This window comes from Equus przewalskii, chromosome X, assembly GCF_037783145.1.
Source record: "Equus przewalskii isolate Varuska chromosome X, EquPr2, whole genome shotgun sequence".
Classification (NCBI taxonomy): domain Eukaryota; kingdom Metazoa; phylum Chordata; class Mammalia; order Perissodactyla; family Equidae; genus Equus; species Equus przewalskii.
Window position 1 is genome coordinate 39522458 of NC_091863.1, and position 16233 is coordinate 39538690.

The following is a 16233-nucleotide window of genomic DNA, read 5'->3' on the forward strand; positions in this document are numbered from 1 at the left end:
AGCAGGGGAAAGAAAAAAGATTTGCAACAGTTGTTAGCCCAGGTGCCAATCCTTAAAAAAAAGGGGGCGGGGGAAGATTGGCAACAGTTGTTAGCCCAGGTGCCAATCTTTAAAGAAAAAAAAATTATTTTAGTGGTTACTCTAGAAATTTTGGCATTCACTTTAACTTACTAAAGCCTAAACTTAGCCAATATATTCCTTATTAAGTGTCAACTCCCCCTTTCATTCCTATCTTGCTCTTATCCCCATGATTTATCATTACTGGCTTTTTGTCCTTAGTGTTCATTTAGATTTACCCACATATTTATCACTTTCTTTTCTCATCCTTCTTGCATCTCAGACTGTTCATTTAGGATCAGTTTCTTTCTGTTTGAAATACATCTTTTAGAATTCCCCTTAGTGAGGATATGCTGGCAGCAAGCTTCCTAAATGTTGATATATCTGAAAATGTCTTTATTTTCACCTTGCTCTTGAAAGATATTTTTGCTGGGTATGTAATTCCATGTTGACAGTTCTTTTCTCTCAGCATATTGAAGACATAAATCCACTGTCTTCTGGCTTTCATTGCTGATTGTTGGGAAGTCACTTGAGAGTCTAATTGTCACTGTGGATTGGTGTCTTATCAATTTTGGAAAACTTTTAGCTATTATCTTTTTTAATATTGCCACTGCCCCATTTTATCTCTTATCTTCTACTAAGATTCTGATTAAGACATATGCTAGACCTGCTTATTCTATCACTCTACCTCTTAACTTCTTTAGAATTTCCATGGCCTTGGCTCTTGGTCTTGCATTCTCAGTTATCTCTTCAGAGCAATCTTCTAATTCATGAATTCTATCTTCAGCCAACTCTCATCTGCTGTTAAACTCACCTCTTAAGTATTTACTTCCAATTACTATATTTTTAATTTCTAGTTCTTTTTTTTTTAAAGATTGGCACCTGAGCTAAAATCTGTTGCCAATCTTTATTTATTTATTTTTGTTTTCTTTTTCTGCTCACCAAAGCCCCCTAGTACATAGTTGTATATTCTAGTTGTGAGTGCCTCTGGTTGTGCTATGTGAGATGCTGCCTCAGCATGGCTTGATGAATGGTGCCATGTCCGCACCCAGGATCTGAACCGGTGAAACCCCTGGCCACTGAAGCAGAGTGCACGAACTTAACCACTTGGCCACGGGGCTGGCCCCTCTAGAAGTTCTATTAGAGTCTTTTTAAAATCTGCTTGGTCATTTTGGATTTTCTTGCTCTTTACTTATATTATATTAAAATTTTTATATATTTATATAATATATAATGATTTATTATATATATATATATATATATCTTAATATAATATATATAACCTTTTTGTCATCCATCTCTCCATGAAGGCAGGGACATTTTTGTCTGCTTTGTTAAATGCAGAATCTTCAGAATAGTGCCTGCCATGCAGCACATGCTCAATAAAGATTTGCCGAACATGAAGAAACAACATTCACCTATACTCTGGGACATTTTTAGGAAATTTCCCATTCTTGCTATGGCTTGCTGTAAGTCACTGACTCCACAGGAGACCAGACTCCAAAAGCTTGGCCACAACAACCTCAGCAAACACAGACACTCCACTATTGCCTGCCCTTCACTTCCAGTGCATCCAGCAAACCAAAGTTACTCATGCTGCAGTTTTCAAGAACATGTCCTGCTCAAGGTGAGCAAAGACTGCTGACACAAATCTGGGAACAAAGAAGCTTCACTCTCAGTGAAAGAATGAGCTAAATATAAAACCACCTCGGCCCAAGGGACTATGGGAAATTATCTATCTTAAATCTTGGCATTAAGTAGAAAGGTAAAAAAGTCCTCTGAACATTTATAGCCATAGGCCCGCCATCATGCTTCTTTGTAGCCTCAAATCCCATCTCCCAGGTATTATGGATTATCAAGATTATGGATATCAGGATTATGCTAGCTTCCTGAAAACTCTTTGGAAGTGTCCCTTCGTTTGCTATGCTCTGGAACACAAGTAACATATCCAAAACAGTACAAAGGAAATCAGGACCACATGATGAAAAATTAAAAGACATAAAAGCAATGCAAACAGGATGCACAACAGGAAATATGCTGGGAGACCTAAAACTAAATAGATCTGTCATGCCTACAAACAAAATTGGGCTAAACAATAGAATTTACCTACTGAAAAACAGAATACTCTCAGATTGGACCACAAATGGCTAAAGTAGTTCTCAGACTAATATATAGCTCAAAATACAACTATAAATAAACCAGAAAGGGTGAGATTAATTGACTTGCACATTCAACTAAAGAAGTTAGAAAAAGAAAAAACAGAAAAGCAGATAGAAGGACTTTAATGAAATAAAAGCACAAATGAATGAATCAGAAAACAGAAAAATGATATAAATGCAAGAACTGGTCTTCAAGTGGGTGGGGGACATAAAACAAATAAAACATCACCATTAGTTTACCTAACTGAGAAAAAAGAAATCACAAATACACTCTGTGAGAAATGATACTGGAGAAAATTAAATGAATCATCAGAAACTACTTTGCTCAACTTTTTACAAATATATTAAGACTCATGAGGAAATGGATGATTTTTACAAAAATTACAAGGACTGCAGATATCTATATCTACATATTTATGGATATATCAATATAAATACATATAGAATCTAAACAGAGAAAACATGATGGAAGAAATAAAGAAAGATGACAAAGAGGTATCATATCTTCAAATAATCCACCATGCCCAAATAAATTCAAAGGAAAATTCTACAAAACCTTTAAAAACCAAACAACACCAAAGTGGTGCTCATTGTTCCAGATGCATTTAGTCTGCGAAGTGGGCTGAGATACTCTGAGGGTGAGCAAATCCACTCCATATTTACAGTGTTGAAAAGCCTCTGTGGGCCTGGCCAGATTATTCTGTGGAGAGGTTATCAGACATAATTAGGAACATATGAGTCTACTCTACAGTTGAGGAGTTGCCACATTTTTTCATGTCCAACATATCCATAGGATTTCTATTCATTGTGAGTTCTCACACACAATGAGGTCTTACTTCTGGGAAAAGATGTTCTCACAATCAGTACATATGTAAGGTTTCTGTCCTATGTGGATTCTGATGTCCTGTGAGGTATATATGCTGGCAGAAGACCTTCCCACAGTCACTACATTTGGAGGGTTTCTCCTCTGTGTATGTCCTCTGATATGTGATCATCTGTGATTTCCGGGAAAAGTTCATCCCATACTCAGCACATTCAGGGGATTTCTCCCTAGTAAGGCTTCTCTGATGGACAACTAGTGGAGACTTCTCACAGAAGGCCTTTCCACATTTGCTGTATTCATATGGTTTCTCTCCAGTATGAGCTCTCTGATGTATAATGAGATGTGACCTCAGGGAAAAGGCCCTCCCACACTCAGTACATGCATAGGGTTTCTCCCCTGTATGAATTCTCTGATGAATAATAAGGGGTGATTTCTGGGAGAAGGTTTTGCCACATTCACTACACTCATAGGGTTTCTCCCCTGTATGAATTCTCTGGTGTATAATAAGAGGTGATTTCTGAGAGAAGGCTTTTCCACATTCTGTACATATATAAGGTTTCTCTCCAGTATGAAGCCTTTGATGTCCAGTGAGGTGTGACTTCTGGGAAAAGGCCTTCCCACAGTCAGTACATACATAAGGTTTCTCTCCTGTATGAATTCTTTGATGTCCTACGAGGTGGGACTGCTGGCAAAAGGTTTTCCCACATTCATTACACTTATAGGGTTTCTCTCCAGTATGCGTTCTCTGATGGATGATGAGCTGTGTTTTCCGAGGGAAAGTCTTCCCACATTCAGTACATTCATAAGGCTTCTCCCCAGTATGAGTTATTTGGTGTATAGAAAGGTGAGACTTCTCACAGAAGGCTTTCCCACATTCACTGCATTCAAAAGGCTTCTTCCTGATATGAACTCTCTGATGTATAGTAAGATGTGACTTCTGGGAGAAGGTTTTTTGGCACTCAAAACATTCATAGGGTTTCTCTCCAGTATGGACTCTCTGATGAACAATGAAGGGTGACTTCTGGGAGAAGGCCCTCCCACACTCAGCACATTCATAAGGTTTCTCCCCAGTATGAATCCTCTGATGCACGATGAGGTGTGATTTCTCACTGAAGGCTTTTCCACAATCTCCACATACATACGGTTTCTCTCCAGTATGAATTCTCTGATGTATAATAAGCTGTGACTTCTTATGAAAGCCCTTCCCACACACACTACAAAAATTGGGTTTCTCCCCAGCTTGAAGCTTCTCATACTGAATATGGGTTTGCTTATGATTGAGAACTTTCTCACATTGGCTATGTTCACAGAGTTTCATTCCAGAGTGAATTTTCTCAGGCACAGAACAAAAAGCACTATAGCTAGGTGGCCTCCCATATCCTGATCTGTCAATGGGGCTCTTTCTTGCATAGCTCCTATTACAAGCCAGTGAGTCTAAATTAGATTTCAAGTTCTTTTCACATGAATCAAAATTATGGAGTTTTTTACTTGAATGATCAAAGTCTATGCATCCACTGAATATTTTTCCAAATGTATTATATTTGGGGCTTCTCTTTTTTGTCAATGTTTCATGACTGATGACTGTGATCTGCCTCAAAACTCTGTCTTGTCTTCCTTGATATCTATCTATTTGACCATCAATATGCCAGACTTTTAAGACAGAGCACAATGAAGTATCCTTTGGGGCTCTTTCCGATATCTCCTTTTGAAATGAAAGTTCTCCAGAAATGGTCTGCTGGGAAGAGTCAAGGCTTTTGTCCCTGTCTGAAAGACGAAGAAAAAGGTAAAATCAAATAGACACCAAAAAGAAAACAGCAGTGGACAGAAGTGTCAGGAAGCTGGCTGATGTAGGATGGATGTTATAAAGGGGGCCTGACGAATTTTAAGGAAAAGGAGGCTGTTGATGTCAGGGAAGAAGAAAACGCCTTCTCAGCCATCTACCCAAGTCTCACTTACCTGAGTTGGACCTTGACAACTCACTCTCTATGATCCACGAGTCCTCTCCATGTTGCAACTTGAAGATTACATCTGGTTTTATACCCGAATACCCTGTTAAGGGAACAGTATAATGGCCTTAGCCTTGGCAGCTCAGAAATTCATGAAGAGAAGAAGAAGTTTCAGGGGCCTCCCAGCAAAGATGGATCCTTAACTCACAAAAATAAATTCCAGATATAACAAAAATATAAATGTAAAAAACCAAAACTATAAAAGAAAACACTCTGTCAATGGAAAATCATAAAGATCACGGTCTTGACAGCTCTGAAGAATGAGGAAGATTTAATCCATTGTTACACAGAGAATTTGCCCTTACCCACAGAGACCAAGTGGCCATAAACCTCCAGCATCACCTCCCTGTGCAGGGTCCTCTGAGCAGGATACAGCTGCTGCCACTCTTCCTGGGTGAAGTCCACAGTCACATCCTCAAATGTCACTGGTTCCTATAATAGCACATTCCTGTACAGTCCGCTCATTCTGATCATTTGTAACACAGCAATACCTGTAGGATGCGTACTTTTCACTTTGTTTAGGATACTTAATGAGAAAAATAATGTAAAATCCCACCACTAGCAAGAATAGTTAGTGGAAAAGAATAGACAGTCTAAAAATAGATGAAAATAAAAATGGGAAATTTAATGTATAATAAAGGTGGCGTTTTAAATAAGTGCAGAAAAGATGGATTATTCAAAACTGGGTAGCAGGGCCATCCAAGTGGTGCTAAGTTTGCATGTTCCACTTTGGTGGCCTGGGGTTCACCGGTTCGGATCCCAGGTGCAGACATGGCACCGCTTGGCATGCCATGCTGTGGCAGGCGTCCCACATATAAAGTAGAGGAAGATGGGCATGGATGTTAGCTCAGGGCCAGTCTTCCTCAGCAAAAAGAGGAACATTGGCAGCAGATGTTAGCTCAGGGCTAGATCTTCCTCATTAAAAAAAAAAACCTGGGTATCAAAAAATGTAAATTGGATTCACTATTTCACACTATACACAAAAATAAATTTGATATATAACAAAAATTTAAACAAAGAAAAAGAGAAGCCATAAAATAAAGACAGAAGAGGTTTTTTTATTTCTTTTTTAAAATAATTTTAGAGTGAAGAAGACTCTTCTAACTAAGCATGTTACCAAACCCAGACACCACAAAGGAAAACACTGATTAATTTGACTACTTTATGTATTGCGTGGCAAATGTGTCATAAACAAACTCAATGGACAAGCAACTAACTGGGGAGAAGATATATGCACCACACATATAATGGGCAAACAGCTAATTTCCACACTATAGAGAGAGAGCTCCTACAAAGCAAGAAGAAAAAGACCAACAACTTAACTTTTTAAAAAATAATCAAAGGATATGACTATCAATTCACAGAAAAGAAAATGCAAATAGCTTCTAAACATGTAAAACAATGCTCAATGATGCAATCTACACAGAAACTGACCTATAATAATGTACTCCTGAAATTACACACTGTTATAAACCAATATGACCTCAATAAAATGTTTTAAAAATTTTAAAGTCAAAAAAATAAAACAATGCTCAACATCACTCAGATGAAGAGAAATGCAAGTTAAAACAAGACATCTTGTTTCCCTTAGATATTATCAAAGATTAGAGCTTGATAACTCACTGTGAGTTGGTGAAGATGTCAAGAAAGGAGCACACTCAAATTTACACTGGTACTTTCTATTTTGAGGGCAATTAATTTGGCAATATCCCTCAAAATGTTAAATGTACATATCCTCTAACTAGCAATTCCATTTCTAGAAATTATTCTACATAAACACTCATATATGTGAGTAAAACAACACGTGAAGATACCGCACTACAGTACTGTTTATAATAGCAAAAGAATGAAAATAACCTCATGGGGGATTGCAGGAACCAAGGATGCTTCAGTTCCCATAAGGGAATATCATATGCAACCATAAAAAGCAACAAGGAAGCTCTACATGGATCGATGTGTAACAATCTCTCAGATATACCGTTAAGTGCAAAAAGGCATTCATCCACTCAGCAAGCAGTTTTTGAGCATCTGCTGAATACCACGCACTGTCCTAGGGACTGGGGATGCAGCAGGAAAGAAACTTGGCAAAAACACCTTCCCTCAAGGATCCTATATTCTAGTGAGGGGAGACGGACAACAAGGTGGAAAGACAAATCGCCACCCAGCCCCCCCAAAAAAGAGTTTGCAATATGTACTTCAAAATTCGTATCACTCATATACGGAAAGCTCCTAGAAAGCAATAAGCAAAAGACAAAGAAGGAAAGAGGGATTTACAGAGAAATACAAAATGGCAAATAAATACATGAAAAGATGCTGGTGCTCATTTAATCATTAAAGAAAAGCAAATGAAAATAAGATATAATGCTCACCCATAAAAATAGCAAGAATGAAAAATACTGATGCTATTTGGTAGTGAGAAAAATAATGGGAAATGGGCCTCCTTGTAAATGATTTGTAGTCGCATGTGGAAGCTGATTACACAATATCAAAAGACAATTTGAGAAATATCCTTTAAATTTTAAACATGCTTGCTTTCTGACCTAGCACATGAATGTCTAAGAATTTGGCCAACATAAATACTTGACAAATATACAAAGATGTATTTATAAGGTTGTTCCCTTATTTGTGACTTCACTGCTTTAGAGTCCCGGCTAGACAATGTACCAGCTGTGCCTCGGTTTCCTCATCTGAAAAGTGGGGACAATAATAGTACCTAGCACAGTGTTCCTGGGTAAATTAAATGAGTTAATTCCACTATAATTTATTATAATGGTGCCTGGCACACCGTAAGCATTCAATAAACAGTAGCTGTAATTTTTCTTATTATTATTGCTATTATATATCAGAGAAAAAACTAGAAACAATAAAAAGGCTCATCAACAAGGGGCTGGTATCCTACAAACATTAAAAGGATAATAAAAGGATACTATGAACAATTTTATGACAAGAAATTTGACAATGCAGATCAGGGCACTGCAAAGTATGGTCCGTAGGCCAAATCTTGCCCACAAGCTAAGAATGGTTTTTACACGTTTAATGGTTGAACAAAAAGTCAAAATAAGAACATTTTCTAAGACATGAAAATTATATGAAATTCAGTGTTCATAAATAAAGTTTTATTGGAACACGGCAATGCTCTTTGGTTTATATATTATCTACAGCTGCTTTAAACCTACAATAGCAGATTTGAGTAGTTGCAACAGAGACCATAAGGCCTACAAAGCTTCAAATATTTCTATCTGGCCCTCTACAAAGTTTGCTGGCCTCCAACTTTGACAAACTGGACAAATTCCTTGAAAATCACAAGTTACCAAACCCGACATAAAAAGAAACAGAAAATATGAATGGTACTATATCTTTTAAATAAATCAAATTCATAATTAAAAATCTATCCACAAAGGACAGTCCACACCCTAGTGACTTCACTGGGGAATTCTTCCAAACATTTAAGCAGGGAATAACACCAATCTTACCCAAACTCTTCCAGATAATTCTTCCCAAATTGCTATGGGAGGCCAACATAACTGTGATGCCGAAACATGATAAGAATAATACAAGAAAGGAAAATTACAGGTCAATTATGTCTCATGAACATAGTAGGAAAAACCCTAAACAAATAATCAGTAAAGCACTGGTCAGATGATGATGATGACAGGAGTGGGTGAGGATAAATGATAGCTAAAACAAGATTGGCCACCAGTTGATAATATTTGCAGCTGGCTGATAAGTATAAAAGGATTCACTAAAATCTATCTTTGGGTGTGCTCAAAATGGAAATTTCCATAATAAAAGGTGTAAAAAGGACATTTGGGTCCAGCCCCATGGCCGAGTGGTTAAGTTCGCGCACTCCACTTTAGCAGCCCAGGGTTTTGCCAGTTCGGATCCTGGGTGCAGACATAGCACTGCTCATCAAGCCATGCTGAGGCAGCGTCCCACATGCCACAACTAGAAGGACCAACAACTAGAATATACAACTATGTACTGGGGGGCTTTGGGGAGAAGAAGGGAAAAAAAAGAAGACCGGCAACAGATGTTAGCTCGGTGCCAATCTTTAGGAAAAAAAGTAAATTTATTGGATACATTTTATTGACAGGTAAAAAAGAAGGTTGCAGAACAGAAGATATAGTGTCTATACTTTTGTGTATGGTAAAGAAAAATGCATGAAAATAATAAGATCAATATACACCTACGTGCATAGATGGGGTTATATGTATAGTCTGGAAGGATCATCCCCAAACTACATAATACTATTTATGCCAAGGAAGAAGGCAGAAGTTAGATTACAGAGATGATATTTCATTTTCTAATTTTTACTTGGCTATATTGTTTACATTCTTTGTCCCATGTATCCTTGCAAGGAGAAAAAAAATAAAGACTAGAAATGGAAGAGCAGAGGAGATGGCCTTGAGTTGGCCCATGACCCCACAAACTCTGGGATGACAGCAAAGGAGCCATAGGAAACCCGGAAACCACCCACGCTCCAAGTCTCTGTGAGAAAATTTGAACTAAAAGCTGCCTCTTTGGAACAACTTTGATAATATCACACTGAGCTAAAAACGACTGGCCTTTAGGAAAACTCAACAAAAAATGTCTTAAGCTAAAGGCCCAGAAATCTTGACTTGCTGAGGAGCTGGACTGATGAACTGATTTCTCTGGATGGAGAATGCAAATCATCTCACTGATCATCTTTGCCCTTTTCACTGTAGCTCCCAGGAAGCTCGCAGATAAAATGTGTAGCCCAGTTGATATGAAGTAAGGCCAGATGATATGTGTATCTTCACAGCAACATTATCTGCATCTTGATCTTCTGTTCTCTCTAAATTTTTCTAACTCATTTTCAGCTAGTTGCCCTTTCCCATTTGGTTTTGGGAAAACCAAATGGAAAGCAAACAACTTACTTGGGGCTCAATCATTTTCTGTTTCTCTTTGGAAAGCAATTGGGGGTGGGGTGGGGTACAGAGGAGTCTTCAGAGACCAGGCTGGGTTAACCACTCTTCAGTGGCTGGAAATGTGCTGCTTGTTATTTCACTGATAACTTGTATTTCTCATCTGACCACTAACTCCATTTCTAGAATTTTATCCTAAGGTAATAATCATGGATGCGTGCGGAGATTTAACTGCAGGAAGCTTCATCACAGCTTTGTCTTTAACACCATAATACTGAAAATAACCTAAATGCCCAATCACTGAGGACTGAGAAAATTAGTTATGGAACCTCCAAAGGATGGAAGGCCAGGCGACCATGGGAAATAACACTGTACATGATGAAGAGGCTGAAAAAACACAGCAACCACACGTACAGTATGGGCCTTGTCTGGATCTTCATTTGAACAGACAAAAAAATCTTTGAGATAATCATTAAAGTTTGAGCCCTGACTAGATATTTGATGATATTAAGGAATTTAACCACTGGTGATCTGAAGATATCATTGTTAATTATTTTACCTTGAATAACAGTATTGGCCTTTAAGTCTTTCTCTTTTACAGATACCTTATATAATAGAGCATTTACGAATAAAATGATATGTCTGGAATTTGTTTCAAAATAAGGACTACATATGTAAAAATTCAATGAGCTTTATACTCAATATTTGTGCATTTTATGTTATACCTCAATAAAGAAAGAAGAAAAAAGAATCTGGAAGGAAGAAATAAATGGATGGTTTAGATTAGGGTTGGTAACCTCTTTCTTAAAGGGCCAGACAGCAAAATTTTAACTTTGTGCAGCCTGTGGTCTCTGCCGCAGCTACCCAGCTTTGCCGTTGCAGGCCGAAAGCAGTCACAGACAGTATACAAACCAACCATGTTCATCGGCTATGTTCTAATAAAACCTCATTCGTGGGCACTATAATTTGAATTTTATATCATTTTCACATATCACAAAATATTCTTCTTTTGATTCTTTTCCAACTATTAAAAAATGTGAAAACCATTCTTAGCTCACGGCTGTATAAAAACAGCAGCAGGCCAGATTGGCCCACTGCCTGCAGTTTCCCACCCCCTGGCCTAGAGGAAACCAGACTGACCATGAGTTGATGATTAAAGAGCCTGGGTGATGTGCATAATGGGGGTTCATTACACAGTTCCCTCTATTTTTGCGAATGTTTGAAAATTTCCATAGAAATAGACTAAGTAGTACTATGGAAATAAAGTTAATGGCATGGAGAGAGAGCCACGAAATGAAGAAGAGGCAGACCACAGGATCACGCTCCCAACTGTTTAATAACCAATAAACATCTGCGCGCCAACATATTACACTAGTCTGTGGCCCTCCAAAGCTCAACTCTACCTGACAAACTCTTATTCTTGGGGATTTAATTTCTTTCATTGGAGTTTCTTGGGTATCATACAAGTAGCACTGACCTTGAGTTCACCTTAGATCCATGAAATACATACAAGATCAGTGCTACAAAACCGTGGTGAATAGATAACAATCAGGTATTGACTCCCTTAGCTATCATCCCAAGGCTCACAGGATAGGCCCTGCTATTGTCCTGATTTCACAGTGAGGAAACTGAGGTCCACAAAATTAAGTGACTCCTCCAAGATCACACAGCCAGGGAGGAGAGGGTGAGGTGGTAGGAAAAAAAGCAGAGAACTCCTCCCTAGCAGCCATGGCATGAAGGTTGCCAAGGATACAACTCTCCGTCCACTTCTGGATGCCCTAAAAAATTAACTCTCTTCCTAAATTACACAGGACATTGTCTTCTAACTCAAGAATAACAAAATATTAAATTTACATTGTGCTTTACAGTTTAAAATTAACTTGAAATCTTAATATTCAAAACCATGATAAGGAAGAGAAGCCAAGAATTAAGGAGCTATTTGCAAAACACATATCACTGATAAAGGAGTGGTATTAGAACATATACAAACAATTCCTACAATTCAATAAGGAAAAGGCAGACAACCCAATAGAAAAATGAGCAAAAGATCTGAACAGGCATCTCACACAAGAGGATCTCCAAGTGGTCAATACATACATGAAAGGTCGTCATCAGGGAATACAAATTAAAACCTCACTGCCTCACTCCTCCATTGGACTGTTGACACCACAAGAACAGGGATTTTTGTTTATTCATGGATGTATTATGATCTCAAAGAGCCACCCATCATGAACCCCAGAGAATCCCAGCACTGACTCTACACAGTTCCATTCCCGTTCCCACGGACCCGCATCACTCCCCCTAAAGGACTCTCATTGCTCACCCCACAGATCTCCCAAGACTCACCCAACAGACTTTCCATCTCTCACCCCAGACTCCCTTGATTCACCCCACAGATGCCCTTCGCTCACCCGCTTGTAACCCCATCATTCATCCTACAGACACCATCGCTCAGGGCACAGACTCCCCATCACTCATCCGCATAAACTCCCCATCGCCTATCTCACATACAGTTATCCCTGATCCTACAGACTCGGCTATCACTGTTCTCCACACCATTCAGTCCAAAGGGCCCCTCGTTAGTGCTTCCACATGTCCCAGTCACTGACCACACAGACCCGCATCACTCAGCAGGCCCCTCACCCTGGCTCTGCTCTCAGGACCCAAAAGCTCCTTCTCAAGCCGAGCTTGGCTCCCCGTTTGCACAAATGGGCTCAACATCCCCCGAAATTCCCTTTCCTTTCCTTCCAGCCCTCCTTGGTGGGTCTGGACGCCGCCTTGGCTTCTCTCTCGCGTGCTCAGAAGCAGCCGCCCAGCCGAGCTCCACCAGTAGCAAAAATGGCGCTCTGTGCCGGGGACTCTGCGGCCGGCCGGGAGACTGGCCGGGGCCTCCCCCTGCTTCTTGAGGCTCCCATTCCAGCCAGAGGAGATAGGCGTTTGGGAGCCCGGGGAGCGCCCGTGATACTTCCGAGGCAGGCTATTCGGAACTGATGCTTGAAAAAGCTGTGCGAGGCTCGGAAGCGCCGCGACTGTCCCAGTGGGTGAATGGGCATTCCCGGCCTTCGGCAGAGGCCCGGCCCGAGCAAAGGCGTGGCGGCGCGGTCGGCGCGGGGCTTCGCTGGGAAGCGGGAGAGCGGTCAGGCGGGACGGTGGACGCACCGCCCGGGAGATTGCTCTGGGGAAGCCGCGTTTCTAAAGCATATAGAGAAAGTGAAAAGTCCTTTGACATACTGTATTCACTTAGGAGCTCATGCACACCCCGCGCCCGCCACTCGCAGGCTAGCACCATCACCCTCCAGCCCTCCTACCGTTCTTTCAAGTGGGGCGGGGCCCGCCCCGTCTGTCACTCACAGCCCTGGCTTCTCCGCGCTCCTGGTCTTTCATTGGCTCCTTCAAACATGGAAGAGCCCGCCCTCTCCTGTCATTCACAGCCTGGACTTTCTGCCCGCGTCGCTTAAAGTGGGCAGATGTGGCCTTCTGCCGCCCATTAAAAACGCTAAAAGAATTGATAGAGTCAGAGGTTCGAGGTAAAACCTAAGGGGCATCGATTTTAGAAGACTTAACAAAGAACTAGATTGGAGTGAGCCCAGAATGGGATTGAATAGTTAACAAAGGCTCGGGTTCTATATGTACAAAATAAACGAGCTCTGATGGTGCAATAGTTAAGAAAGTGCTAGGAATAAGGACCTCTACCAGGGTGTATGGATGGAGAAAACTTAACAAAACTCTCGCTTCAAGGTCAAGCCAGAAGGGCACTGATGGTGGAATAGTGGCCCATTTCCAAAGGCATTCCACAGAAGCTTTGAAAAATGGAAATGTTAACTTAGACCCAGATCCGAGAGATAGACCAGAGGAGCATTAATGGTGGTATAATTAACAAAGGCCCACAATTTACAACCTATCCCAAAGGGGCGATGATGGTGGAAGAGTTAACCAAGACCTGACTTCAAGGTCAGACCAAATGGGCATTCAGGATAGAAGCATTAACTGGGGGCTAAGGTTGATGCACATAGGAGAAGGAGCACTAACTGCGGAAGGTTTGATTGTCTGCACGCACCAAAGGAGCATCGATGGGGAGGGCGTAACTGAGGCCCGCAGCCAATGTGCAGACCTGAGAGGCAATGACGGGGAAGGAGTTAATAGATGCGAGAAAAGATTCACATGTAAATTGTCCTGATAGTGGAAAAGCGAACAGACCTCCAAATGCAGTACAGAGATACAAAGGGACTGTTAACTTTCTACCCTCAAAACTCTAGATTCTATACCTAGATCAGAACCCATTAATGGTGGAATAGACAACAGATGCCTGAGTTCAGAGTAAAATCAGAGGTTGATTCAGGTTGGAAAGGTAACAGAGGCCCAGGCAGGAGGACATACATAAGATTCATTATTACTTCGTGTTCAGGCTCAGGATGAAAGTGTTGGGCCTGGGGGAGGGGTTCTCTGTGATTCTATGCTCCAGTTCCCTTCTGTAGTAAATGTCACCAAAATCCTGACTGCAAATGTCCCTGCCCTTTGGACTCTTTGGTGCGATGTGTTGAAGGATGGTGAGATTCACCCAAGCTCTTGGTTGTGGAATCATTCAGTCTGAAGACCCCGAAATTGAGGAGTTTCACTATTTTATTTAATTTAGGTTTAAAAAGGATAAAGTTGGTCCTGTATGCCACTGTGGCCAATATATAGTAATTATCTCTAGAGTCATTGCTACAATGGTAGGAAATAAAAGTTTACAGAAAATTGTTTTTCTGACTAAGAAACACGAATTAAAGTTATTCTCTAAAGACAATCTAGTTAATTATGCAAAATAAACTTTAAAATTTTTGTTTTGCAAAAGAAGCTTGTAGGTATCAGTAAAGAAAAAAAACCCATCGTTATGAAAAGCTGCAGAATGGGGAGAGGGGAGAGCTGAGCAGATGGGCCCTTTCCAGTTCAAGATTCATGATCCAAAGTGGAAAGATGATGCTGAGAGTTCCTCATCTTCCCCTTACTGCCTTCCCTGTGGCTGACGCCATATCTTCAGGGGTGGTTTGCAATGAATTGTTTCATTCAAGGCTAGGAGTGGACAGTGTACTGGTAACCTCAGTAGGATGTCGGGATCCTGCTGGGGTTCCCCAAGATGTGACAGCAACAGGTGTTTAGTGCTTAAAGGCGATGTCACTGGCCCTGTTTGTGCTTGTGTGAGGACTTGGACATCAGCTAGAGATACTGCAGCCAACACCTTTAGTCAAGAGATGAAGAGGAGAGATAGACAGAAGAAAAGGGAGGGTGTGGGAGATGGAGAGAGGAGTCTGAGTAGCTGTGAGAGAGAGAGAGAGAGTAGAGAGATGGAGATGAAAAGAAAGAGAAAGAGATAAGATAAACGGCAGAGACAGAGTGGGTGACTTGGTGAGGCAAGGAGGGAGGGTCTCCTGCCCTAGGAACACCCACTCAACTCACAGGCCAAACTGGAAGGGAATCAATGGGAATCTAAGTCAAGGATCTGGCTACCCTAGCCTCTCTCTCTGAAGGAGCCCTTGCCCTGTCATCCGTCCCACTGAGACCCCACTGTCCCCCTCCTGGATAAATTCACACGTCTAGTGAAATCTATGCAGAACACTCCCAAGGAAAAAGATCGGGAGCTGCGGGCTGATGCCTTCCTCTCACCAGACAGGCCTAAAGAGGGCCTTGGGAGGGAATAAAGGAAGCAGAGAAACTGCCCTTCTTCCCAGGAGCAGCCAGGGTATCCTCAGGGCAGGAGTGAGGGACTCACATCTGACATCCTTGGGACCAGGCTGCAGAAAGTGTCCCCTCTCTGTACTGTTTGCACCCCAGCAGGTCATTTTGTCCAACCCTCTGCCTCCAGATAGCCAGGTACCAGGACATACCAGCAGCACCAGCAGATTCAAAGGCCTCAGGGTAGGACCCTGTGTCCCAGGTTTCTCAGCAGATGGCCTAAGCTGCTTTGCTTTGCAGCTCCACAGATTGAAAGGAATTAGGGTCCAGGGGCAAATGGGGCCCTGAGAACTTCTGGGCCAGAGGAGAAAGAACACCTGATGAACTATTCAGGGTTTGATGAGCATTGGCATTTGGATTTTGCTAGCCAGAAGCAGCGTGGATCTCAGCATCCACCTGGAAGAACATTGGCACTACACTTCAAGGGGACTGTGCTTGGGTTGCTGTTGTAGGAGTCCAGGTTACACAGCCCCATTAACACATAAGTTCCACTGGGAGGTTCAGACCACAGGGCTGGGCCAGCACCTGAACATTGAGCTACCAGGTGCAGAGGAAGCTGCTGCTGCAGCGAAAGGAGGGACAAGGTCATT

General features: G+C 41.3%; 1 protein-coding gene across 3 annotated transcripts; it reads right to left on the minus strand.

Annotated features, from left to right (window-relative positions):
* Nucleotides 1-2323: 2323 nt before the first annotated feature.
* Nucleotides 2324-13264, minus strand: ZNF630 (zinc finger protein 630). Of its 3 annotated transcripts, XM_008510067.2 has the most exons (4): nucleotides 12575-13248; nucleotides 5351-5477; nucleotides 4996-5088; nucleotides 2324-4803 (listed from the first exon to the last, which is right to left on the minus strand). In XM_008510067.2, exons 1-4 carry the CDS (start codon nucleotides 12650-12652, stop codon nucleotides 3077-3079), a joined length of 2025 nt encoding a protein of 674 aa, XP_008508289.2. In that variant the 5' UTR covers nucleotides 12653-13248; the 3' UTR covers nucleotides 2324-3076. The 3 variants fall into 3 exon arrangements, with proteins under 3 accessions (XP_008508289.2, XP_070462566.1, XP_070462565.1); XM_070606465.1 differs by lacking the exon at nucleotides 5351-5477 and having other exon boundaries at nucleotides 12575-13264; XM_070606464.1 differs by lacking the exon at nucleotides 12575-13248 and having other exon boundaries at nucleotides 5388-6391.
* Between the last annotated feature and the right edge of the window lie 2969 nt (nucleotides 13265-16233).